At 41.5% G+C, this 27,613-nt stretch overlaps 1 protein-coding gene across 4 annotated transcripts in view; it reads left to right on the top strand.

The window, feature by feature from the left end:
- The window catches only part of COL4A5 (collagen type IV alpha 5 chain), a 3,591,008-nt gene that overhangs the window by 2,304,026 nt on the left and 1,259,369 nt on the right, over window positions 1-27,613 (top strand). For all 4 annotated transcript variants that reach the window (XM_044057208.1, XM_044057205.1, XM_044057207.1 and 1 more), the window contains exon 26: window positions 26,058-26,223. In XM_044057208.1, coding sequence (XP_043913143.1) covers window positions 26,058-26,223 — 166 coding nt within the window. The remainder of the gene's footprint in view (window positions 1-26,057; window positions 26,224-27,613) is intronic.

Below are 27,613 nucleotides of genomic sequence, written 5' to 3'. Positions count from 1 at the left end.
TACCCAGCTATTTGGTAACTCTTCACTGCCACCCAGTAACTGTCTTAACTCTTCCCTGAACTCCACATCACAATTACCCTTTTTCAATTTCCACCATTTGATTCTTGGTTCTGCCCATACACTCCTCCTCTTCCTCTTGATCACCAATGTCATCCTACAAACCACCATCCTATGCTGCCTAACTACACTTTCCCCGGTCACCACTTTACAGTCTCCAATCTCCTTCAAACTGTCCCTCCTACATAAAATGTAATCCACCTGTGTGCATCTTCCTCCACTCTTGTATGTCACCCTATGCTCATCCCTCTTGTTAAAATACGTATTCACCACAGCCATGTCCATCCTTTTCACAAAATCCACTACCGTCTGAACTTCTGCATTCCTTTGCTTAACACCATACCTACCCATCTCTTCCTCATCCCCTCTGTTTCCTTCACTAACATGCCCATTGAAATCTGCTCCAATCACCACTCTCTCACCCTTTGGTACAGTCATCACCACTTCATCCAACTCACTCCAAAGTTTTTCTTTCTCATCCATCGCACACCCAACTTCTGGAGCATATGCACTAACAACATTCATCATTACACCTTCAATTTCCAGCTTCATAAACATCACTCTATTCGATACTCTTTATACCTCCAAAATACTCTTAGCATACTGTTCCTTCAGGATAACTCCTACGCCATTTCTCCTCCCATCCACACCATGATAAAACAATTTGAACCCACCTCCGATACACCTAGCCTTACTCCCCTTCCATCTTGTCTCTTGCACACACAATATACCAACCTTCCTTCTGTCCAACATATCAGCTATCTCTCTCCCTATACCAGACATACTGCCAACATTCAAAGTTCCGACCCTCACTACCACAGCCAGTGCATTTCTTTGTGCCGGTCCCAAGCCCGGATAAATGGGGAGGGTTGCATCAGGAATGGCATCCGGTGTAAAACTTCGCCGGATTTTTCATGCGGACAGCAGTAAATATTTAATTACCTCGGAGTATATTTGACTTACTTTTTTCCTCTAAGTTATTGTAAGCCATCTCTTGAACCAAGTATGACTGCTGCATGTATTTGATTTATTTTTTCCTACATGTTATTGGAAGCTGAAGCTTGAAATGTTTTTTTTGCTGAACAGCTGCAGAATCCTTCCCAGACACTTTTCCTTTCACCTTTTCTAATTGATTTTCTTTCAGGCTTTCCAAATTTTTTTGCTGACATCCATGCAGTGTTGTTTACTAGCCACTAACTAAATTTTACCCAAAAAACTTTTCAATGACACTCCTTTTTCTCAGTTTCTTTTTTCACACTGGGAGAGCTGAAGTTGTACAGTTGATCAGTGTGCAGCCATCTTGGAAGTCCTGGCAGTTTTATTTTTTATACTTCTAACACTTATGGCAGCAAAATTTAGATTTCCAGGGTATGGGTTGACCATTGTGGTATTAGAGTAGGGTGTGGAAGAGAACTGTCGTGATGTCTGTTGTGTTAGGTGGGGCTAGGATCAGACAATGTCTCCTCCTATAAGGATTTTAGTGTATATTGGGAAATTATTATATACATGAATATGAGTGATTAAGCATATACAAGCTTCCTGTCTCTAACAGAGACATCAGACAGGTATATTTATGGTCCTCCATCCATTAACAAAGTTTTGTTTGACGTAGTGTAGGGATGAACTGTGCTTCACAAGGATGGGAAGCCTGTTTCAGAGAAGAAGTGCCTCTAAGACACATACCTGTCCCTTTATAATGTTGTATTTGTGTTGCAGGCAAGGTTTAGATCCCTGGATTGAGTTTTCCTGATGCTGTTCTATAGAAGTGCAAAAGGTCCATTAGGCATGAATTAGAGGATACTTTGAAGGCCAGCATAGGTTGCCTCTCAGTACCGTGTAGGAGACTGACTATAAGGACAAGGCTTTGAAACAGTTTGCAGAGGACTTCTTTTTCACACTATGCATTCTTTTTGTGTGGAATCTCTTGAGGATGCACCAGTAGTTGCACGTCTGGCCAGGTACATACCAAAGGGGGAATTTTATTCAATGTTTGATCTTATGAGAGCAGAGTACAATGGAACAATGACATGTTTGGATCTATATGCCAAACCCCATTTAAAAGTTGTGCAACATGGAATGAATTCCTAGCTACATAAACACATGATGGTCAAATTCTGAATCACTGTCTCCATGCATTCTCAAATTCCTGACTACAGAGTCTGCTCTGAGGGGTGAATTATCAATGTGGTAGTTTGCTGGGGTGGCTGTCTTTATGAAAGATATTATAATGTACTTCTTGGCATTTAGGCATAGACCATGATTTTAGCACCAGTTGTTAGTCTATGCCAGGCCTTCTGGGAGGATATTTGCATTTTGGTAGGATTCACTGGCTGCACCCAATTTGCAGTCATCTGCAGACATGGTCAGCCAAAGGCCCTTGAAATTAGCCTTTACCTCAGAGACGTAAATGCCAAGCAGGAGCAGCCCCAGCACTGAGGCACCCCACAAGTAAATGGCTTTTTTGTGGAGGCAGACCTTCCTATTCTAATTTCTTGGTATCTTTCTGTAAGCCATCTGGATATCTAGAATGCAAATATAGTGGTTTATACCTAGTTTAGAGATCTTTTCTGCAATGCCTAAGTAGGCTGTTGTGTCAAATGCCTTGGCCAAGTTGAGGTAGACGGTGTGCACCACTTTGGCCTCATCCATTGCTTTGATGACCCATCGAAAGAAGTCTGTCAGACTGAGTAGGCAAGACCTGCCCTTAACAAACCCAAACTGATTTGGGTCCAATGTTTATAGGTTAACCATGTTATATTTTAGGAAATTCTTGATTATTCTCTGCATAGCTTTGCATACGATGCTAGTCAAGCTTATGGGTCAGTAATTCCTGAAGTCCATGGATGGGCTGCCCATGTGCAGTGGGATAACCACTGCAGTTCTCTGTTCATGTGACAAAGGCTGCTTGAAGACTTTGCATAGTCATTCCAGTAGATGCAATAGTTCCATGTTTCATGCTATTAAGGAGACATCCTGGAATATTATCAAGACCCATCAATACAGTGTTCTTGGCCTTGGACAGCACCTTAAATATCTGTTCTGTAATGATAATTGTGGAAGTTATGGATGTGGATATTTCCTGTTTGGCATTTGGAGGGGTGGGTGGTAAAATTGGAGCCAAATGTGATGGCCAGATTTACTATATCTTCTGGCTTTATATAGGTGGCACCATTTGAATTTAATTCAGTACATTGTTGTGTATTGCCTTTAGGGTTAGAGACATAGAAGAAAAAAGCTTTGTGACTGTCATTGGCCTGGGAGGCTAATTGTATCTACCCCTGAGTTGCTTGTTTAGGTTTACAGGAAAGTTCTTCCTTGCTGGGCATTGTATCACTTAATTTATGCCATGAATTTCTTCCTTTTCTTATATAACCAATTGATTTTGGGATTCCGCCAGCTCAGATTGTTTTTAAGTTGAACCTGTACTTAGTCCTGGTAGGTACAGTTCTGTCGATAAAGCTGTTAATATAATTATGCATTTTTTTCTGAATGATTCTGCATAGGCAACAGTGTTCTCAGGGTTTGGGGGTGGGGCTTGAATTTTTACCAGGGTGTCAGTCAGTGGTAGGAAGTTTGCCCTAAAATCATTCCTAAACATTAAACTAGAGAGGGTGCAATGTTCTGCCATGTTTATGAGTATCAGATGAAAGATGTTTACCCCCAGTGGGCGTAAGGAACTGATCTAAGGGACTGTGTTTACAAAGTCCAGGAAACTCTGGACCTGCACGTCAGAGTTCACACATGTCTTCTAGTTTATGTTGGGGTAGTTAAAGTTGCCCATGAGTATGGTGTTAGGTCTCCAGCACATTTAAGTATGTATTATGGTTTTCCTGTATCATAAAGGGGGAGCTACTAATTGCAAAGATGAAGACTGGGACTTTGTCTAAGGTAATTTGATGTGGATTAAGCTCCAGAATTTCATACTTATGGACTGGCCTTGAGATGTGTTTGTTTTTAATGTAAATTGAAACACCTCCCATACTTTGTCCCCTCCTGTGCAGTAGTTGGTCTAAATGTGTGGAAGACATTCTAGCCCCACACTACTAGGGTGTTCTCCGCACTCATAACCATGTCTCAGTAACTACACAGATGTTTACATTCCCAGAATGAGGAGGGCTTGCAGAGCATGGAGTTTCTTATTTAGACTTCTGACATTGAGCAGTAGCACCCTCAGATTTTCTAGAGCTCATTTAGCTATGTCAGTAGGTTTGTCAGGTTAGCAATGCCTAAAAAAGACAGTATGGGGGATGGTCAAGGTTTTCACCAAAATTCGAAATACCAGAAAGAGTTACATCACACAGCATGCATTTCTTGTCCGTAAACTTGCTGATATATGAAGGTGTTTACCCAGTTATAATATAGTTACATTTGTTTAACAGAAGAAGACAATTAGCTTACTTATCTAGGCTGCCCTTTTAATTGCCTTAACATTATACTTCCCTTCCAGTCTTACCTTCTCCATTGCACTTCTTCCACATGTTTGATAATCTCTTGAATGTTTGTGTGAATCCCCTTCACAATCCATTCCAGCAGCCCTTTCTGTCAGATGCCAGTTCTCTGTGTGGAAAAGAACTTTCAGAGGTCCAGGTAGTAACTCATTTCTACAGATGGATGCATATGTCTCCTCCTTTCTATCTCTCTCCCCTAACTATTCAGATTTCTACAGATGGATGCAAATGTCTCCTCCTCCTATCTCTCTCTCCTAACTATTCAGAATTACCATTTTCCTTGTCTGTGGTATGTGTTTGCATATTACATGCCATATCCTCCCCCCTATTTTAGTGTTATTTCAGAAGAGCATTGGCTAGTCTACCCTCTGGTCACATGCCCTTCCCTCCATCCCTCAGAACTTTCTGGTGGTTTTCAATGGATTTACAGCAGCCTGGTGTCCTTTTCTGTGTATGGATTGCAGAAATACATACAGTATTCAAACAGTGGTCTTACCAAGAAAGAGTGGAAGCATTTCCTTTTTGCTTCTGGAATATTCCCCCGGGGATGTACCCCAGCATTCTATTTTCTGCCATTGCTGCCTTTATTGCCTTTGCAATTTTTTGTTGGTGGTCTAATGTAAGTGTGATCAGCAACATTCAGATCCATTTCCTTCTCTTTTACCATTAGCTGCCCTCCCCAGCTGACACTTTCACACCATATATGTTGTCATGGCTTATATGCATTACTTTGTATTTGTTTGCGTCAAACCTTAACTTTTATCTTTCTGGACATATGTTCAACCTTTAAGTACACTTTTTTCTCCATCCGCCACTGATGCAACTATCATTATGTCATCATCAAGGTAATGATCTTGTTCTTTCCCCTCACATTTGTCTTAGATAAACACAGTGAAGAATACTGGACATAGGTCAGACTGTTTCAGTACTCCTTTAGTCAAGACAGGCTACTTCTACTTTCTTGTCATTTTCACCTGTAACCCTGTCATAAAAAAACTTGGAATATCTTTGACTGAATGCTTCTTCTGGCAATCAACAAATGTTTGTTGTTGTTCTGAGGATTGTTTAACTCTAGAAAAGGAAGCAGCCTTCCTGCTCAGAATTTTCTCCCGATTATCACTTGCCCACCATTAAGCTTAAAGGTTTATAATTCCCAATAATTGCCCCCACCCCCCCATACATTGGTAGCACAACTGTTGTCTTTTGCTCCTGTGGCACTTCTGCACTAGTCAGAAGTCTGCTGAAGGTCTCTTCAGGATGTTTGCCATTACACTGGCCAGATTTCTGACAACTCTGAGGCAGCCATGTGGTCTTTTATCACTCCTTGAGACAGCCAATCCATTCAGAACCTCAATCTCGCTGTTCTGGTGTTTGCCTTCTAATCTCCTCATGCTGCCCTATCTCCCTGTTAGTGTGGTGCCCTCCTCTTGTTTTCCTGTGTGAAAATTGAAACAAACTATCTGTTCTGTATCTCTTTTTTTTTTCAGTCTTCTGTGATCTCCATCTCATCTTTGCCCAGATTGAGCAGTTCTGTAAGCACTACTATTATGGCACTTTGGACAGTCCCAATGTGATGTTCGTCAGCACTCCATGCAGAAATGAGCTGATCTTATTTGTGCAAGAAAAGATGGCATGCTAAGCTAAATGTTAATTTTAATACTTGAGGTCAGGCTTGAACATTTTTTTACAAAAAAACAATCCACCCAAAAATTGTGTCATCAAGGTACTGATTTGTCTGTGCTATATTCAGGCACTAGGATTATTTTTAAGTATTTACTATATTTAATTTTGTTAAATCCTAAAATGGCTGAAATGGTGGCTTCCAAATGAAGCCTAGTCCTTTCTGAATATTGCTTACAGAACTGCTCAATCTGGGTAAAGATGGGATGGAGATCACAGAAGACTGAAAAAAAGAGAGATACAGAATAGATAGTTTGTTTCATTTTTCACATACAAAAACAACAGGAGGGCACCACACTGACAGGGATGTAGGGCAGCATGAGGAGATTAGAAGGCAGACACCAGAACAGCTAAATTGAGGTTCTCAATGGATTGGCTGTCTCAAGGAAAGATAAAGACCATATGGGCTACCTCAAAGTTGTCAGCCCAACATAACACATCTGAGATACTTCAGGTGCAGTTAACATTGGGTAAGACAGCAATGCAGGTCGAAGTCTGCTACAGGTCCCCAACCATATCCCAAGGCTCACACTCCATGTTCCTAAGCACCCTGGAGAATATTAGGGTCCAACCTAACAAACTCATACTGGGCAACTTCAACTACCCCTCATTAACTGGGAAAACTACTCATGTACCAATACAATTGCCCAGCGTTTCCTGGAATTCATTAATTCCAATGCCCTGGACCAGCTCGTTCTTACCCCCACTAGAGGTAGCAACATCTTTGACCTGGTCATTACTAACATGGGCGACCGTTGCTCTATACCAGTTGTCAACTCCTCCCTGGTTAGATCCGACCACAAACTAATCACCTTGGAAATCCACATCCCTACCACCCCCCGCAAAGGTAACCACCATGAAAAACTTTTCAAAGCTAACTTGGGGCTCCTAAAAACAGAGGTGGCTAACTTCATGGCACCCATGCAAATGGAGAATAGTTGCATGATCGCCGAATCATACACCAAAGCACTGTATGAACACACACAAATGCATGGATCTCGCCATACCCAATAGAGCCAAGATGCTCTCCTCCAAAAAAGAAACACTGGAAAAACTTCCTTATCAGCCCCAACAAAATGTTGAGATCCCTCATCAAATCCTCTAAAGCTAGCTATGAAAACAGAATTGCAGCAGATAGCAAAGACAACCACAAGGCCTTCTATAGTTATGTAAAGAATATCCACAGCAATACCCAGATTTGCTCTGAGCTACTGCACAATGGTACCTCCTATACCGAGCCAACAGATATTGCCAATGTACTGGCCAACAGATTCAGTGTCAACTTTATCCCCCCCCCCCCCCCAAGGACCAGTCACAATATCAGTAGATTGCCAGGCACCCAGTATTACTGCTGCACAGGTTAAAACAGCACTGTCCCAAGTCCAAGAATACAGCTTCTATGGGACCTGACAATATCCCTGCCTGTGTTCTACATGAACTACACAGTGAACAGGCAGCTCACCTGTGTGCCCTGTTCAATCACAGCCTCACCTCAGGCTTTGTCCCTACCGAATGGTGCACTGCTATAGTTATCCCTCTCCACAAAGGGGGAGTGACTACAGACCCTGGGAACTGTCGCCCCATTAGCCTGACAAGTCTGATATGCAAAGCTATGGAATGCATCATCATGGACCTAATAAACAAGGATATAGGGAATCACCAAACTCTGGATCTCACACAGTTTGGTTTTGTGAAGGGTAGATCATGCCTGCTCAACTTGGTCAACTGCTTTGAGTCAGTCACCAGAGCTGTGGATGAAGGAAAGGCTTCATACAGCCTACCTTGATCTGGCCAAGGCCTTTGATACCATTCCCCACTCAGGAATCATAGTAAAACTCACTGTGCAAGGCATCAACCCCTGTATCACTAGGTGATACAAAAAGATTCACTGAGCTCACTACCAAAGGCAGTACGATGGAAACCAAGTAAATGTAGAAACAAACCTGCTGCTGCCACCCAAGCTGAAGTAAAATGGTTGAAATTGTTAAAATCATTTCCTTTATTAACAAAATAAAATGTAATCCTGTTGCTGCTGTCTGGATAAGCGCTTTCGGTTGTTTATCATTTATCAAATCCTAAAGAAAAAATCAGCTTCCTTTTCATTTAAAGAGAGTTTCTTGCAGCTCAGTCATTCAATCAGCCAATAAGGTTTTGGTATATGGACACACCTCTCATTCAGAGTGTATGTTCTATTTACTTAGTGTTAGCTAAAAGCTTGGAGGTTTTAAAATAACACAGGATTGATGCATGTGCATTATTTCTTTAGAGCCCTTCCTTTAAAGATGGGTTTGAGCAGTACAATTTCATTTAATCCAGTTTCTGGTCCGTTCTAAGGTTCATAATCCATTTTGTTTCCTCAGTTTCGGTATAGTTGGCCAGATCCCCTCCTTGTATTGTTTCTACTAGCCTGCTCATGACCATAAATTTAAAAGTGTGGTCTCCATTAACTTTAATATGACCATGTAGAGCATTCCTATTTAACTGATTCCTAATGTCTTGACAATGTCTCAGGATATGCTCCTTGAACATTCTATTTGTTTTCCCCACATAGAAGGCTGGGCAGCATTGGCACTGAGCAATATAAATCACATTTTTGCTCCTGCAATTCGCAAACCCTTTGAACCCGTATTCCTTCTTAGATGTTGGATGTATAAATAAATTATCCATTTTAATATGTTGACATTCTTTACAAAATCCACATTTATAGGTGCGTACTTTGTTTGTGATTGAATGTTCTGTGTCCAAGTTTTGACGATTCCCCAAAAGCCTTTTCAGATTTTTCCTATTCTTAAAGGAAAAACTGGGTGTCTCCCCTACAATGCTCCTAAGATTCTCATCTAAGTCAAAACAGACCAGTTCTTTTTTATGGTCTCTAGTATGAATGCATTGTCACTGCTATATGTAAGACAAAATCTCATCTTATTTTCCTTCTTACTCTTCTCATCTTTTTCCTTACTCAACCAATGGGAAAAATATGGTCTTCCTTTGCCAGTTCTTAAATCTGATGTTCTGTTCATGCTTTTTATGACTTCATCTTTATTATATCATCTTTCCATGAAGTTATCAATAAGCCTTTCCTTTTCTTTTTCAAAAGCTTCATCTTTAGTGCATAGTTTTGATATATGTTTCATATGTTTATCAGCTATATTTTTAAAAATATGCTTTGGGTACATACTGGTCCTATGGAGCATGTGATTACGCCATGTTGTCTTCCTGTGCATAGACCTATCTACCCCATGTACATGATCCAATGTCAGCTGGATGTCAAGGAAATTGATGGCGGTATCGGAAAAATTCAGTTCAAATCTTAAAAAAGATGTGGTGTTACCCAGGAAAGACTCAAACCTTCTGAGTGTGTGTTCAACGCCTTCCCATAAAATAAAGATGTCATCAACAAAACTTTTATATACAACTATGTTGTTATTCCAGCTATTGAGGGTATCCAAGCACCATACTTCCTCCCGTTATGCCAACACTATGTTGGCATAACTGTTGATGCACGGGGTTCCCATGGCCACTCCAGATTTCTGCCAATAATACTCATTCCCATGCACGAAAATATTGTTAGACAGTATTTCATCTAAAAGACTACATATCAAGTTTATATTATCATTGGTCTTAAATTTAAGCCCAAATTGTCTAATGGCTTCTATTCCATATTTGTTTAGTATTGATGTAAATAGGCTATTCACATCCAGAGTTGCCATTATGATACCTTCATAGGTTTTCCTCATTGTTGTGCTTTCATAAAGACATTTTACAAAACCTTCAGAATCTTTCACAACTGTGTTTGCATGTGGTAGTAATCTCTTCAATTCTAATTCCACATGTAAGCAGACACCCAAACAACTGCTACCTCAAGACACCCCACAAGCAACACATAAACCACAAAAGCAGTGTGCAAAGCAGTCACAGCCCTTAAGGCCAAATACAACACCAAACATACTTGTCATAGGTGACTCCATAGTCAGACACACTGACGTCCCACTCACCAGGCTGAACAAGGAGAGGGTCACAGTAAGCTGCCTATCGGGCGCTAGAATCCGCCACATAACACAAGCACTCGGGTCACTCCACGGCAAGTACAAATATGACACAGTCATTGTCCATGCTGGTGTGAACGACCTGAGACGTACCTCCCTGGACTACATGAAAAGAGACACAGAGGAGCTCTCTGATTATGTAGCCCAGGCAGGTATGACCCTAACCCTGAGCAGTATCCTTCCTTCACCAAGAATGATGCCACAATATAGAGACAAGATGATCAGCTTTAACAATTGGCTTAATCTCTGGTGTCATTCAAAGGATCCAGTGTCTGTCTGCCTGGGATGACATGCTTGACAAGCCACGCTGCTTCGGAAGGGACGGCTTGCACCTGTCACCCCTGGGATTCCGGATATTGGCTAAGGCTCTGCCACCCCCATAGTGCCTTTTAGGCAAGGCTCAAATTCTAAACCTACCACCCTAGAAAACAAAATGGAAGAAACTGAGGGTAATGCTGCTCAATGCCAGAAGTCTAAATCTCAAAATGCACGCACTCGAGGCCCTTCTCAGTATGGAGAACATCGATGTCTGTGCTGTAACTGAAACCTGGTTCAAGGCTCCTGAGAGCACCCGCACTATTAGGTTTTACCTCATATCATGCTCCGCCCCAAAACCCGGACCACACCACAAAAGGAGGGGTGTATCCATATTCATAAAGGATACCACACCTCCAGGTTGGTGGCAACGCACGGCTTCGGAAACCATCCAGGTGCAACTAACCATAGGCAAAACTGCTCTACAAATTGTAGCATGCTACAGGCCACCCTCTCAAACTCAGGAACCCCACACAGCCTTCCTGAAGACACTGGAGGGTATAAATGTATCTCCAAACACCATCATATTGGGTGACTTCAACTACCCGAATATAGACTGGGAACATTACTCAAGCTCCTAACTTTCTAGCCCAACGGTTCCTGGAGTTCATAAATTGAAGTCTAAGGTTGATGCTCTGGCGGAAGGTATTGATTGTAAAGAGTTACAAGATTTAGTACATGTTTCTGAACAGGTGGGTAAGCATTCTTTGCAATGTGGTTTTGATGCTGTAGAGGCCTCATTCCACTAGGGCTACTGCCACTTCGACAGCTTTTTTCGGGGGGGTGGCAACCAAGGATATTTTGGAGGCAGCTACTTGGAGTTCAGTGCATACTTTCTCTAGGCATTATCACCTACCACTTTACTCTAAATCCAGGGCTGGTTTTGCCACTGCTGTTTTGCAGGGCATTTTGGCAGCTCCTGCTTCCTTATAGTTTGGCCATCCTCCCTTACCTCTGCTTTGGGATTCTACCCAAGTGTAAGGACTGCAGTAATGTGAGATGAAGAACATAGTACAGTTTTGTACCTACCATAAATGTAGATGTTCGAAGATCCACATTGCTGCAGTCCAATACCCTCCCTCCTTCCCCTCTGTAGTTAGAGGTGGTTGTGTGGGTTGGGTTGTAAATATTGTGTATATTGTACATATAATTAGTGCAAGGGTGGTTGGTTGGTTGTTTGCTGTCTTTTGGTTTTGACCTTTATTTTTAGGGTCTTCTGACATCTGGGGCAAGAAAAGACTGAGGATATGACGTCGGTCATGCGCATTTGTACCCTGACGTCCTGATGTCAGTCAAATGCGCCTTGACCGACGTCAGCCTTATACTTTGATATTCGGGCCGACCGAGGACAGCGGACTACCCAAGTGTAAGGACTGCAGCAATGTGGATCTTCGAACATCTACATTTATGGTAGGTACAAAACTGTACTTTTTCCCCACATAGAAGGCTGGGCAGCATTGGCACTGAGCAATATAAATCACATTTTTGCTCCTGCAATTCACAAACCCTTTGAACCCGTATTCCTTCTTAGATGTTGGATGTATAAATAAATTATCCATTTTAATATGTTGACATTCTTTACAAAATCCACATTTATAGGTGCGTACTTTGTTTGTGATTGAATGTTCTGTGTCCAAGTTTCGACGATTCCCATGGCATAAGAGCCTTTTCAGATTTTTCCTATTCTTAAAGGAAAAACTGGGTGTCTCCCCTACAATGCTCCTAAGATTCTCATCCAAGTCAAAACAGACCAGTTCTTTTTTATGGTCTCTAGTATGAATGCATTGTCACTGCTATATGTAAGACAAAATCTCATCTTATTTTCCTTCTTACTCTTCTCATCTTTTTCCTTACTCAACCAATGGGAAAAATATGGTCTTCCTTTGCCAGTTCTTAAATCTGATGTTCTGTTCATGCTTTTTATGACTTCATCTTTATTATATCATCTTTCCATGAAGTTATCAATAAGCCTTTCCTTTTCTTTTTCAAAAGCTTCATCTTTAGTGCATAGTTTTGATATATGTTTCATATGTTTATCAGCTATATTTTTAAAAATATGCTTTGGGTACATACTGGTCCTATGGAGCATGTGATTACGCCATGTTGTCTTCCTGTGCATAGACCTATCTACCCCATGTACATGATCCAATGTCAGCTGGATATCAAGGAAATTGATGGCGGTATCGGAAAAATTCAGTTCAAATCTTAAAAAAGATGTGGTGTTACCCAGGAAAGACTCAAACCTTCTGAGAGTGTGTTCAACGCCTTCCCATAAAATAAAGATGTCATCAACAAAACTTTTATATACAACTATGTTGTTATTCCAGCTATTGAGGGTATCCAAGCACCATACTTCCTCCCGTTGTGCCCAACACTATGTTGGCATAACTGTTGATGCATGGGGTTCCCATGGCCACTCCAGATTTCTGCCAATAATACTCATTCCCATACATGAAAATATTGCTAGACAGTATTTCATCTAAAAGACTACATATCAAGTTTATATTATCATTGGTCTTAAATTTAAGCCCAAATTGTCTAATGGCTTCTATTCCATATTTGTTTAGTATTGATGTAAATAGGCTATTCACATCCAGAGTTGCCATTATGATACCTTCATAGGTTTTCCTCATTGTTGTGCTTTCATAAAGACATTTTACAAAACCTTCAGAATCTTTCACAACTGTGTTTGCATGTGGTAGTAATCTCTTCAATTCTTATTCCACATATATAGAAATGGGTTCAGTCACCCATCCTTCTCCATTGACAATTGGCCTTAAAGGTGGATCCATCAAATTCTTGTGGACCTTGGATAATCCATTGATGTTAGCTATCTTTGGATTCTGTGTGTAAAAATAATCATACAATTCTTTTGTAATAGTTCTATTCATTAGCTTTTCATATATGCCATCATTCACATTCAGTATTATTTTGTTGACATCCTTCTTTGATATTCTTTGATAGATTGCTATATCACTTAGCATTTCCTTCATCTTGTTGTCATATCTTACTGAATCCATCACAATTACAGCTCCTCCTTTGTCTGCTGCTTTCACCATGTATCTCCTTCTTTGAAGTTCATTCAATGCTATTCTTTCTTGATAACATAGATTATAGAAATGTTGTCCTTTTTCTTTCAATCTATATTGTTCTACCTCTTTTTCACAAAGCTGCATGAAAACATGTTTAGTGGGATGGCTTAATGGAACAAAGGTGCTGGGTCTTCTGAGTATGATTTTATTTTCATGTTCTTGTGTCTCAGTATTGCCAAAACTATTCCTTAGTGTTAGATTCCTTCCAAAACACCTTATATCTGTCATGAATTCACTCAAGGGTGATCGTAAGGAGGGTATAAAACGTAACCCTCTCTTTAAAATATTCATTTCATTCCTACTCAGCTCATGACCAGATATATTTAATACCAGCGAATCTACAGTTTCCATCTTTTTCCTCTCTCTGCTTATTGAGCATGACTGTCATGCATTCTTCTCTTGTAATAAAAAAGGGAATGGATGTTGTAAAAGTAAATGCATTGCTCCTTCCTTAGGCGTAGTACCATTACTTTGTTCTGATGGATTAGATACTGTGGATTCATTAACATTATTAGTAGATGCCTCATCTCTTAGGTGCATGTGTGTTTCAAGATCTGGAACCTCTGTAATCCCTTCATCTAACTCCTGAACACATTCATTCCTTCTGACTACCTCTTTCTTATTACTATTCATAATTCTGTTGTCATACACTTAAGCCTCCACTATTACTCCAGTTTGTTTGCCATATTTCATTAATCGGTTCAGAAGGTTGTTCCCTTGCTGTAGAGGTCTGTTTGCTGCTGAGAATAAGCCTTTATGTTCCCCTGGCCATTCAAACAATTGACCTTTCCGGAGGTCATTAAAGTCTCTTGCTAATTTCGCAGTTTTTACATTTTTCAATTTGGTATCATAAACCTCTAGCTTGTCTTGTAGCTCTCCCAGTCTCACCAAGTCATTATCTGAGAGTTCCATTAATTCAAGTTCTTTTTGTTTGGTATCTAATAGCCGAGCTGTTTCATCCTCTTGTGGCTTAAAGAACTCAATTATCAGTTTCATATAGTTGAAGAAGGTTTCAATATTTATTTTTTGCCATTTGGCTAATAAGTCTGGATAGGTGTTGCCATATGTTGGCATACACCTTACTCACAAACCCCTCGGTATGACCTGATGGTGAAGGCAGGCCTCCATGTGAAAACGCTGCCACTGCAGATGCTTCAGTCTATATGCAGCGTTCTCAACATCTTTAAAAATATTTTCAAACTTCTGTGAGTCAATTGTATTTTTCAACATATTAATATTCCCATTCTCTAAATTCAAGTTAAGCAATGGATTGCTTATGTTAGTCAAGCAGTTATTCACAATCCTCTTTGTTGGTATCTCCATGGTTGTAGCACTCATCTTATTTTAAAAAATAATAACTCAGCTTGTTTCAAAGTGTAAAAGTTTGGTGTGGTGTGCTCAGTGACAAGAAAAACAACAGAAACAAAGATTCACTGAGCTCACCACCAAAGGCAGTACGCATGGAAACCAAGTAAATGTAGAAAGCAAACCTGCTGCTGCCACCCAAGCTGAAGTAAAATGGTTGAAATTGTTAAAATCAGTTCCTTTATTAACAAAATAAAAAGTAATCCTGCTGCTGCTGTCTGGATAAGCGAACATGCACTCTGAATGAGAGGTGTGTCCGTACACCAAAACCTTACTGGTTGATTGAATGATTGAGCTGCAGGAAACTTTCTTTAAATGAAAGGAAGCTGCTTTTTTCTTGATAAAGGTTCAACAACCAAAAGCACTTATACAGACAGCAGCAGCAGGATTACGTTTTATTTTGTTAATAAAGGAACTGATTTTAACAATTTCAACCATTTTACTTCAGCTTGGGTGGCAGCAGCAGGTTTGCTTTCTATATCACTAGGTGGGTTGCAAACTGGCTCATAGGTAGAACCCACAGTGTGAAAGTAGCTGACTCCAAGTCAGACTGCCGCCCAGTCATGAGTTGAGTCCCACTCAGTCCTGGGTCCTCTCCTGTTTGGTATCTACTTCTCTGAAGTCCAGGCCAACACAAAGGGGCACTTGCTGACAAAGTGTGCAGACGATTGCAAATTGGAGCTATTATTAACTCCCCAAGTGATGTTGACATCCTACAGAAAGGCCTCACTGAGACCAAAGACTGATGTCAAAACCATGGCCTTAAGCTCAATGCCAAAAAATGTGTCAGCATCCCCTTTGGGAAAAATCCACAGTGATGGTAGTCCACTGAACACAGAAGGAATTATAAGAGATCTGGGAACAAAGGACAGCAACCTCTCTTTTGACCACCACATTGCCACTGTGGTCAGAAAAGTCCTTCTGTGTGGCACATCTCATTACTAAGAGTTTTGCATCCAGGAAGAGAGAGGTAATTGTCTCCCTCTACTCTTCCCTCATTAGGCCAATCATGGAGTACAGTGCCCCATTTGGCATGTACCTCACTAAACACCTGCAACAATTGGAGAAGCCGCAAAGGTAACTCACAAAGAGGATCTATATGGACAGACTCAAAAAACTCCAACTATTCTCTGTCTCATATCGCCTACTTAGAGGCAATCTCTGCTTGACTTACAAAGCCATGTTTGACCCAACTCTGTTAGAAATGCTACATCTAAAGAAATCCCAATCCCTGCACACCACACACTCCAGAGACCTCAACTTCATTACCACAATCAACAGAACATGCTGGAGGGACATGTTCATAACCCAGAGACTGCCCATGCTATGGAATAGACTTCCCATACATGTCAAGCAGAGCACCTCACTGGCCCTCTTCAAGAAAAATCTTGATGAGTGGATGGGAAATAGAACATTCACCCCAGGAATCACTCCAGTGGCTTTACTCGACAGAGGCACTAGGAACTAAGGTCAGGTGGCACGATGCCAGGGTAAGCCTATGGGCTAGGCTTGTAAAGGCTCCAGGGCCATTAGCCTAGTACACACCTATGAATCTATTTATTCATACTGTTTCCACAATACAGTTTGTATCTCCATCAAGTTCTACAGCCTAGATGTATTAAATTAGGAGGCTTGTTTCTGTATTTAAGTACAACGACAGTACTGAGAGTCACTTGCTTCTTAATCCATCTGTGGAAACAGTATCAGTGTTTCTTTTTCATTGCATTACTTGTCTTTATGCTATTTTTATGATATCATAAAACCTTTATATCACCTATTGAAAGTAAAGTAGTGTTTTGTGAAGTATTTAGTACTGTGGAACACCTGTTGTTCCAAAACAGTATAAGATAAGAACCAGATTAACTATGGGCACATACACGCAGGAGACTTTAAACTTCTGAGAAATGTTTAATAAAACAACTCATTTAATCTCTTTTTTTTCAAACACATGACTTCATCAGAAATGAGTTAACTTCTATAAGCCATACAATAAATTTATTTAAGACCGTCGTGATTGGAATCTTGTGTTTAAATTTGCCAATTATTTCCAAAATTTCTAATTTATTATTAATGTCTCTATCACCAATTGCCACAATGTCTATCACATAAAATATACATTTTTAAAAATTGTTACAAACCAAAAATGTTTGTACAATGCATTATTCTCACTGTCGTTCTGAACTGGCAAATAAAATTTGATTCTGGTTGCCACACTTGCTTCAATAAGTATTTTTTGACTCAATAGGCATCTTAATATCAAATGTATATTGAAGGCCAAGCAAACATTTGGTTCAAAATGTACTTCTTAAAGTAGTTTATATTGTTCTTAATCTTTAGTATATGTCAAGTTTTCATTTACATGTTTGTATTCAGCTAATCGTATTTGGTAGTCAAATGACAGTCTTAAAGATATTTATTGCTCGTCTTGTACAGCCTTCTGTCTCATGCAGGCTGAGATAAATTTATTTTTGAAGTAATACGAGATAAAAACGATCTTGGAAGCTTCTTAAGCTCAGCACCCCAGAATTCTTTAGTCTTCTCAACTTTTAACCATCTCCATCTACTAAAATTCGGTAGTCTTAAAACCCTTCCTCATCAGGGAGTTCTTTTCTGGACCAATTTCTTAGAAATCCTCTAGTACTGACATAAGCTTAAATGTACTCTCCTCTCAGGTTAAAGTACAGCTGCAAGATACAAATCAGATAATTTACTCTGATGTCCCAGGTTAGCAATGGCTTTTGCAAACAGCAGCATGTCATTGCTTTTTTCCAAACAATCGGGCAGCCCATTGAGTGTTATCTTTTGAAGGGTCTTTTGCCATAATCATGGACTATCTATTACAGGGGAACATGACATGACATATCATAATGTATAATGACATGAAAATACCAGGAGGAGGAAATGTGGTTTGCAGTTTTCATGGGGCAGGTGTCTCTCCCCCTTTCCTTAACGTCTCTCTAGTTTTCCTGATTTTTTTTTTTTTACCATTGTATTTAAATGTTCCATATGAATTGTCTCTACTGCCTATTCTAGAAGCTCAGTGTGCCTTAGTGTCAAGTTTTAACTGTGTTCCCTTAATCTGGCAGTTATATCTCCTCCTATCCCTGTCCTTCTTATGCCTCTTTCAACCACTCATCTTGCTTACTTGCCTTATGTATCCATATAATGTTCCATCAACCCACTAGCAAGGAAAAAAAGAGGTCTTTTTCATACACTGTTTCCTCCTCCAGCACACTTCATAGTTATCTTTTCTTCTCTACCCTTGTTTAACAGTGAAGCTTCTTTCTTGTTAGTTGTAAATACTCAATGTTCTGTCTTGCACTGTCTGTATACATTTTGTAAGTCTAATGTTTGAAATCCATGTCTCATTGCTTGTACATCTACAACTCCATATTTCACTTATGTCCTTTCTGAATATTGCATACAAATATATTTTTGTTCTGTTTGTTGTATATTTTTTCCTACATAAGGCAGCATCTGTATTTATTTTATCTTTTAACTTTTGCTTTTTTCATTTCTCCACCTTACAGCTAAAACAATCAGTTTACTATTTTATTCTTGAAGTGAAAGAATAAGTAAACATATATATATATATATATATATGTGTGTGTGTGTGTGTGTGTGTGTGTGTGTATATATATATATATATATATATATATATATATATATATATATATATATATATATATATATATATATATATATATATATATATATATATATATATATGTGTGTGTGTGTATTTACAAACACACAAGGATATAAGTTAGAGATTTAACTTTTAAAAGTAATGCAGCTATATGTTATAGCATTCAGCTACATATTGTGATACTGTCTTACGGGGAGTATAACCATAATGCACCTTGTTAATCACCTGGTTACTTAAACAGGGTTTTCATTGGTGTGTGTGTGTGTGTTTTGACATGTGCATGTGTTGTGCAGTAGTAGGAATGACCAACAAGTTATGATTTGATATAAATTAAAATATATGAACTTTAAATTTTGTACTATATTTGTAGAAGAGGATGCCCTGTTAAGGATGTATATACTAAATGTGATGATGTACACTTGAAGTGCACTAAAATAAGACAAAATATTGTTGAATGCTTGTGATAAGCTGAAACAATGCTTAACAAAAAAATTATTTTGATTTATACTGAATGTGGATTATAAAAAGAAGTTACGTCTTACCATAATGTTCCATCTGTGTTGTTGATCTTCGTTCATTCATTACTGATGGGTTACCGGTTCCGTCCTCGGAAATGAGCCGGCCAAATATCAAGCTTGCATCAGCCAAAAACTGTCAAGTCAAGGTCCTACCCAGAATGCTCTGCTTCCTGTTACCTCAGATCGAGTTTGCAAGTTGATAGGTAAAAGTAGAGGCTACCTCTGGTCATAACAGACCTACAATAAAGGTGTGTATGAGATCAACCAGGAACCTCCGGATGGGGGATGGGAAGTAATGAATGAACAAAGAACAACAACACAGCTGTTAATCTTCATTCATTCCTTACTGATGGGACAGAATCTCCAGCTACCTGTAGCCCTGGGTGGCCCTCATAGAAGGACATTCCTGAGCACCATGGAGCCAAAAGAAGCTCCATCTCTGGAGGCCAGGTCCAATTTGTAATGAAGAATAAAAGTATGAGGTTTGGCTCAAGTCACAGCTGAGCAAATATCATTGAGGGAAGCCTTAGCATGGAAAGCTGCTGAAGTTGCCATAGACCTTGTAGAATGTGCTTTCACTCTGTGAGGCAAGGTGACATTATTCTTGTAGATAAAGGTAATACAATTTCTCTTTGACTTGTAGAATGTGCTTTGTGAGGCAAGGTGACATTGTTTTTGTTGTAGATAAAGGTAATACAATTTCTTAACCATGAAGCCAATGTAACTTTTGAGATGGGATGACCTCATCTAGGTCCAGAAAAAGCCAGAAACAGTTGGGTCTGATTTACGGGTAGATTTTGTTCTGTCCAGATAAAACCGTATTTGCCTATGAACATCCAAGGAGTGTAGGCAATACTGTCCCTTGTTAGAGTGGTTAGGAAAGAACACTGGAAGGTCAACAGATTGCATGATAGACTGCTCTGACACCACCTTTGGTAAAAAGGAAGAATTAGTTCTCAGTGATATGTTATCCTTATGGAAGATAAGATAGGGAGGTTTGATGCATAAGGCTTGAAGTTCTGACAAGCGTCTCACCGATGTGATTGCAATGAGAAACAAAGTTTTTCCAAGAGAGGTATTTTGAAGATGCAGGTTCAAAGGGGGGAGCTGTTAGAGCTTGCAGAACCAATGCCAAATCCCAAGGTTGTGCCGGTTCTCTAAAGGGAGGTTTTAAGTAGATAACCCACCTTCAAGAAAGTTTTACAGTCTATGAGACGTAAGCGAAGAATCCTGAAAAAACAATGTGGAAATTTGAAATGGCAGCTAAATGCACATGAATAGTAGAGGCAGACACCCCAGAGTGGAAAAGATGTGATAAGTAATCCAAAACCATCGAAACTGGTGCTGACAAGGGGTCTAATTGTTAATTTGCTGCCCATAGAGAGAACCTTTTCCATTTATTAAGAAAGATTAGTCTTGGTGGATGATTTATGAGATGCAATAAGAATATGGTGCACAGGGGTCAAGAGGTTTTCCTGCCTATCAATCACTGGAAGTGGAGAAACCAAGCTGTCAGTTTCAGGGTTGTTAGATTGGAGTGAGTCAGACCCTGCGGATGGGAGATCAACGTTGGGGATGGTTTGCGGATCCATGGTTGATCTAGCAGGTGAGGCCAGAGGAAGGGAAACCAGACTTGTTGAGGCCAATATGGAGCAATGAGGATCATTTTGCTCTTCAACTGTCATGCTTTCTTCAGAAATTGGGAGATGAGGGGAAGTGGAGGATGAGCATAAAGTAGACCCGAGGGCCAAGCGTGGACTAGAGCGTCTCTCAGCGACTGTCCCTGAGGGGGGATCAGGACAAAGTAGTTGCTGCACTTGTAGTTGGTTGGGGAGGCAAATAGGCCACAGCAAGGCTGGCCCCAGCGGTTGAAGATTCTCGCCACTATTGAGGGACCACTCATGAGGTTGCAGAATGCACCTGCTCAGTTTGTCCGCTATCACGTTGGAGCTCCTGGGAATGTGCTTTGCAGTTAGAAAGTGGTTGGAAGCTATCGTCCATTGCCATATTCCCAAGGCCTCTCGGCATAATGGGTAAGATCTGGTGCCCCCTTGTTTGTTGATGTACCAGACCACTGACATGTTGTCTGATTGAATTGTAATAGTCTCTGACAGAAGGATGGAATGAAATGCTTGCAGTGCTAGCAGCACCACTCTCAATTCCAGGACATTGATGTGCAAAACGACCTCTGTCACCGACCAGGTGCCTTCGACAGAGTTTCCCTGACATAGCCCCCCCCACCCCATCAGGGAGGCATCCGTGGTCACAGTGGCTGTCGGTTGATGGGGGCTGAAGGGGGCGAGACCATTGTTGGGGATTTTGAGAAGTCCACCAGAGTAAATCTTGCTTGCATCTCTGAGTTACACTTATCTGGAAAGACAAATTATGTTGTAGAGGGTACCACTGAGTGAGAAGTAGCCACTGAAGGAGCCCCATGTGGAATCTGGCTAGAGGAACAATGGTGATAGAGGCTGCCATTGACCCCAAGAGTTGGAGTATAGACTGAGCAGGAGATTTGTGGTGATAGAGCAGCGGTTAAACCTGTTGCCTTATTCTTTGAAGCCTGTGGTCCGGAAGGGATGCTGTGCAATTTCTCGTGTCCAACAGTACCCCTATAAATTCCAAAGACTGAGCTGGGGTTGTGTTGTATTTCTCCCAGTTTATAGTGATTCCCAGGCTTTGTGCTGTGAGGAGAGTGTAGTGCAGGGCTTCTTCCAGTAGACGCTTGGTGGGGCAGGTGAGGAGCCAGTCATCTAGATATGGAAATGCCTGGAATCCTTGAAGTCGCAAGTGAGTGATAACCACTGCCATGCATTTGAACACTCTGGGGGCTGTAGAGAGACCGAAGGGCAGAGCTAGAAATTGATAGTGACTGGCTCCTATGCAGAAGCGGAGGTATCTTCTTGAGCGTTTGTCCAATTTTATGTGGTAATACGCATCTTGAAGATCTACAGAGCACATCCAATCATCTTTTTCCAGAAGAGGAAGGATAGACTGAACCGTGACCATTTGGATTTCTCTGTTTTTACAAATTTGTAAAGTGTGCTGAGATCCAGAATTGGTCTCCAGTCACTAAAAAGAATCTCGACTAAAAAACGGATCCTATCTGGTCTGGGGGGACCGTCTGGATGACTCTTTTTCTAGCAGCTTTTGCTGCTTCCCTTTGACTGGGTGGAACGTCAGGTAATACTCTGGATGAGATTGAACAAAGATGGAAGGGGATGCAATAGCCTCTGGATATTATCCGTTGTACCCAAGAGTCAGTGGGTTATATTTTGCCAGGCAGCATGGTACAAGGAAAAACAACCCCTGACCACTTCCAGAGGTGAGTAGTTGGGCAGTGCTTCAGGAGCGCTGATAGGGTTGGCCAGAGAAGGGATCTCTGGAACCCCAGTTTCACAGACCTCCTCTGCCCTGGAAGGGGCATCTTCCATTGGAGTTTCCCCCTCTGCCTCTACGGGAAAACTCTGCATGTGCATCATGGAAAGAGCCCTGTAATTTCCTGTGGCAAATCTTCCCACTCCTCTGATTTCTAAAGTAGAATCATTGAGGAGTGGAGTGTCTGACACCAATGGCAGACAGGGTCTTGCCATCTTGTTCTCACCTTGCCTACGTATCTTTCACTTTCGGGCCAAACAAAGAAGTGGCCTCAATGGGGGCGTTCATGAAGCAAGCCTTAAAGGAGTCCGCAAAGTCGCAAAGGTGTATCCAGGCATGTAGTCTGGTGACTATACCCGCACCTGCCACTCTAGCCGCTCCTTCCACTGTGTGAGCAATAAGACACATGGAAGAGTTGGAAATGGACTCTAGGGTTACTATCTGAGAAGCCACATTGTCACGGACCATGTCAGAAACAGCTCCTGCCAAGATTTCAGAGAGCTGGTTGATAAGATCCCTCTGAAGCCTGGCAAATTGTGCCAAATAGTTCCAAGACCTTATGGCAAAGGAGGCAAACACATGCTTCCCTAGTCTATCACCCGGGATTCCTTGTTGGGCGGATGGACAGTTTAGCTCTCTTCTGCCAAATTCTTCTTAGTTGAAGCCGCCGCCGCCACCACCATAGCATCTACTGGAAGACCTCGTGACCAATGTGGGTGCTCAGCTGTGGGTGATAATATTTTATCCAGTCTCCTTGGTATCGTTTCCAAGGTGTCAGGAGCCTTCTGTGCACGATGGATGAGCTCATCGGCCGGCGGGGTGACCCAGGAGGCAAGGGGCCGGGCACGAAAAACCTGCAGGAATACAGATTCCTCAGAGGAAGGACTAGAGGACTTCCAGTCACCCCTCTGTTTAAAGATCTCAAGGATGTCACCAAAGGACATCTCATCAGAGGGTGACCATGTGGACCCTTCTCCATCATCAAAATCTGTATCTTCAGTCAGTGACTCCTCAGTGGAGTCCATGTGCTTCCTCTTGCACAACGCTTTGTGGGGTACTTCCTCAGTGAGAGGTTCTGGGGAAGACTGCAAAGAAGGGGTCTCCTGAGGAGGAGAAACCTAAGGCCCTTGTGCCCGGTATCCAGTGGTTGTGGCTTGTGACAGTTGAGGCAGAGAGGGGAGAGAGGACTCCGACGTGGGGTTTGCCAGCAGAAGTACCTTCTCCATGGTCTGGAAAGACTGGCCCACCCAAGGAGGGATGGCAGCCCGGAACAGAGCATGACAACCTCGGAACCGGGGTTACACCCCGTCCCGATGAGCTGACCCCCCACAGACCATGAGTCTCAAAAGGACTGTGAACCGTGAGAGAGAGAGGATTCCTGGAGGGTGCCACAGAAAAAATTGGAGTGGATCCATGAATGCCTCCTCCACGGCACAGCCACTGGCCTGAGAAGAGCCCGATGCTCAGTGCACTGAGGGCCACAAGGACGACTTTGGTTCCAAAGTCAGATCCACTATTGGAGTTGGAGGAAGGGAAGCTGCTGTTGGAGTAATAGGCTTTGAAACTTGGGTAGAAGTCGAAGGAGCAGTATACATTGGAATTTGAGGATATATATGTTCACCTGAAGGAGGGAACATGGACTTCGGTGAGAGAAACCTCTGGCCACAAGCAACTGGTCAACAAGCTGTAACACATCTTGCTCAGAGGGGCTCTTGGTTGACCTCATAGAGAAGGCTGATGGTGATTCTGGCCTTTCTAGAAAAGGACTATATTGATTACCAGCGAATGGATCCAAGGAAGGAGAATACTTGGTCCTTGCTAATTCACGAGGTGCAGAGCCCGGAATCGAGGACATCTGCACCAAAGAAAATGGTGTGGAAGTAGTCTGCGCCAGCGTCAGTGCCTTAGAAATTGAAGGTGTCTGCACCATAAAGGCAAAAGTCTAACCCGATGGGTAAGGTGCCATCGAGGAAAGTGTCTGCACCGGTAATATGGATGGTGCCAAAAAGGACTGCACTGAAGAACATGTCGGTGCCGAAAAATTCTGCACCGTGGAGGACAGAAACGTCATACTTGGAGCCGAAGGAGATTGTGCCAACAGTGCCGAAGGGTACAGTGCTGGTAAGGGCTGCAGCAGAACTGTTGGAGCTGTAGTTGTCTACACCAGGAACTCCGGTGCCAGTGTCGATAAGGAAGACATGGCTGGAACCAGAATAATTTGGGGTGGTGCTGAGTCTGGAGACGACAGGGTCACAGGTGGCAGCCGTAGTAATCAATTTCACCTTCTTATGAGTCAACTCCCTACTATCTCCAGATGGAGAAGAAGGGAGCGACTTTGATGAGGAATAGGAAGAACACCTCTTACGGGGTTTAACAGGAGGAGGTGAGCCCTCCGACCTAGAAAGAGCCTCAGAGAAAGGAGATTTGAGAAGACCTTTCAATATTAATTTATTCTTCCTTTCGTTAAGAGTCCTGGTCAAAAATTTCTATAAATCCTACATGGGGGATCCACAGTAAGGTGGGGGACATTCAGACAGTAGACACAAGTCATAGCCATCGGAAAGTGGTAACTTATGGCCACAATCCTTACACTGCTTAAAACCAACACTACTTTTCTTATCCGACATAATGATGTGGAGAAGAACAGCACCAAAAAGAAGAGGAAAGGCTACCCAAAAGGGTAAGAAGAAAAAAGGAAGGATTACCAACGATGGTAATGAAGCATTACCTCAGAGGTAAGAAAAGGGTAATAAAAGGAAAAGACTAAAGGGAGAGAGTCTAAAGTATACAATTGGGTAGAAAAATATAGTAGAAACTCTTTAAAGTAAGAACAATGTATAAAACTTTCAAAAAATTAGACACTTAGATGAGAGAGTGGCTTGACATGACTGTACAGCAATGTGGCAAACGAGATCTGGGGTAACAGGGAGCACAGCATTCTGGGTAGGACCTTGGCTTGAGATTTTTGGCTGATGCGAGCTTGATATTTGGCCGGCTCGGTTCCAAGGATGGACCCGATAACCCATCAGTAAGGAATGAACAAAGATTAACAACATCAGACTGCACTGTTTACAAGATCAGTAAAGAACATGCCACCAGCTGTGTAGAGCATGAGGTGTGAAATTTCACAGCATTTGTTGACTGGCTAAGATTAGCTAAATCCACAAACAGTAAAATGAACCGAAGAAATGTTAAAGTGTAAACATCATTACATGCAGGTGCATAAGCAACGTACTGCTTGTGATCTGCACTTACTGGTTTAGCACATTCTTCTAAATCATAGTACTAGATGCAGTATTCAGCAGCAGAATTGGGTTTAACACTAAATTAGTGCTGCAGCTGTTCAACTAGAGGGATTCTTTCAGTGCCTTGCTAGAAACAGTCTCTGTATTTGGGAACCACAAAGCATCAACTCTTGTAGCTGGATGATTTGTTTTCCTACAAGGAGAATGATTTAGTCATATTAATTGTCTTTTTTCTCTTTCTCTCAATTTCTCTCTCTTTAAATTAAGGGTGTGCCTATCAAAGGAGAAAGAGGTTCTCCAGGAGATCCCGGTTCTCCTGGTTTTCCAGGTGATAGGGGACCTCCTGGCCCTCCAGGATTTGGTCCACCAGGCCCTTCTGGGGAAAAAGGTGTTCAGGGTGTTTCTGGTCGTCCAGGTGCACCAGGTGCTCCAGGTATGTCTTGTTTTATTTTGGATTGAGGTTTCATGCTCTTTAAAGCAAATGTAGAACTATTGTTTAAATTATAACTTTTAATCATGCAGAAACAAAGATTATGTCTAATGGTTTTGTAGAAAGTAAAGTAAATTGTGTCATGCAAGGCTATGGTTCTTTTGTGTTGACCACTGATGATGTGACCAGTTAAAATAAGATCATTTTGTATAACTACTACATTTATTTTATACAGTTAAAAATCTGTGAACTGTTACCAATTTTTCTAGGTTGCATATTGCATAACAAGAAGTTATGTACTTACCATAACGTTCGATGTATGTAGTCCATCTCGCCTCACATTCCTACCCATGGATTCGGAGCCAAACCTTGGTCCAACTCGGCCATACTCTAGCTCGAAGTCTTCAACTGGCTGGTGGCTAAGAGGTATCCCATGCTGCAATGTGCCTATTCCCCAGATCTTGTTTGCAGTGAGCTTACATCCACACAGAAACATGTTGAGAGGAAGAACCAACTCAACATATCAAGAAGGAGTGCTGAAACCAGAGACTCGACCTCTAGGTCCTCCAGGAGGGGGTGGGTGGGAGGGTTAGTAAGAATGTGAGGTGAGATGCCCTACATATATCAAACGTTATGGTGAGTACATAACTTCTTGAGAGTAAGAATGTGAGGTGAGATGCCCTACATATATCAAACGTTATGGTGAGTATATAACTTCTTGATGTTATGTAGTCCAGCCTCGCCTACATTCTTAGCCATGGGACAGCGTCCCTAGCACCTAGACCTTGGGCAGCTCACTGGAAAATACTCCTGAGCACTGTGGAACCAAATGAGGATCTGCCCCTTGATACCAGATCCAATTTGTAATGACTAATAAAGGTGTGAGAAGATGCCCAAGTAGCTGCAGCACAAATATCATCCATAGACATCCTAGCCTGAAAGGCAGTAGAAGTAGACACTGAACGTGTAGAGTGAGCCTTTACCTTAAAAAGTAATTCCTTGTCATTTGAAGAATAGATGAAGGAAATGCAGCTAGAAATCCATCTGGACAGAGTTACTTTGGAAACTGAAGTCCCTAGTCTGTTGTCTGAAAACAAGACAAAAAGTAAATCAGATTTTCTAAAATCTTTTGTTCTATGTAAATAGAAATGTAATTGTCTGTGGACATCCAGCTGATGAAACTTAAATTCTGCCTTGCTAGAGAATTCAGGTAAAAACACAGGCAACTCAATAGACTGGATGAGATTGACCACTGAAGCAACCTTAGGCATAAAGGAAGGATTAGGTCTTAGTGAAACCCTATCCTTGTAAAATATCAAGTAAGGGGGCCAGACTGATAAAGCTTGGAATTCAGAGACCCGCCTAGCCGAAGTGATGGCTATCAAAAAGAGTG

Source organism: Protopterus annectens, chromosome 15.part0 (genome assembly GCF_019279795.1).
Source record: "Protopterus annectens isolate FY-2018-M chromosome 15.part0, PAN1.0, whole genome shotgun sequence".
NCBI lineage: Eukaryota > Metazoa > Chordata > Ceratodontiformes > Protopteridae > Protopterus > Protopterus annectens.
The sequence above is the reverse complement of the archived record's forward strand: the minus strand, read 5'-3'. Positions and strand labels throughout refer to the sequence as shown.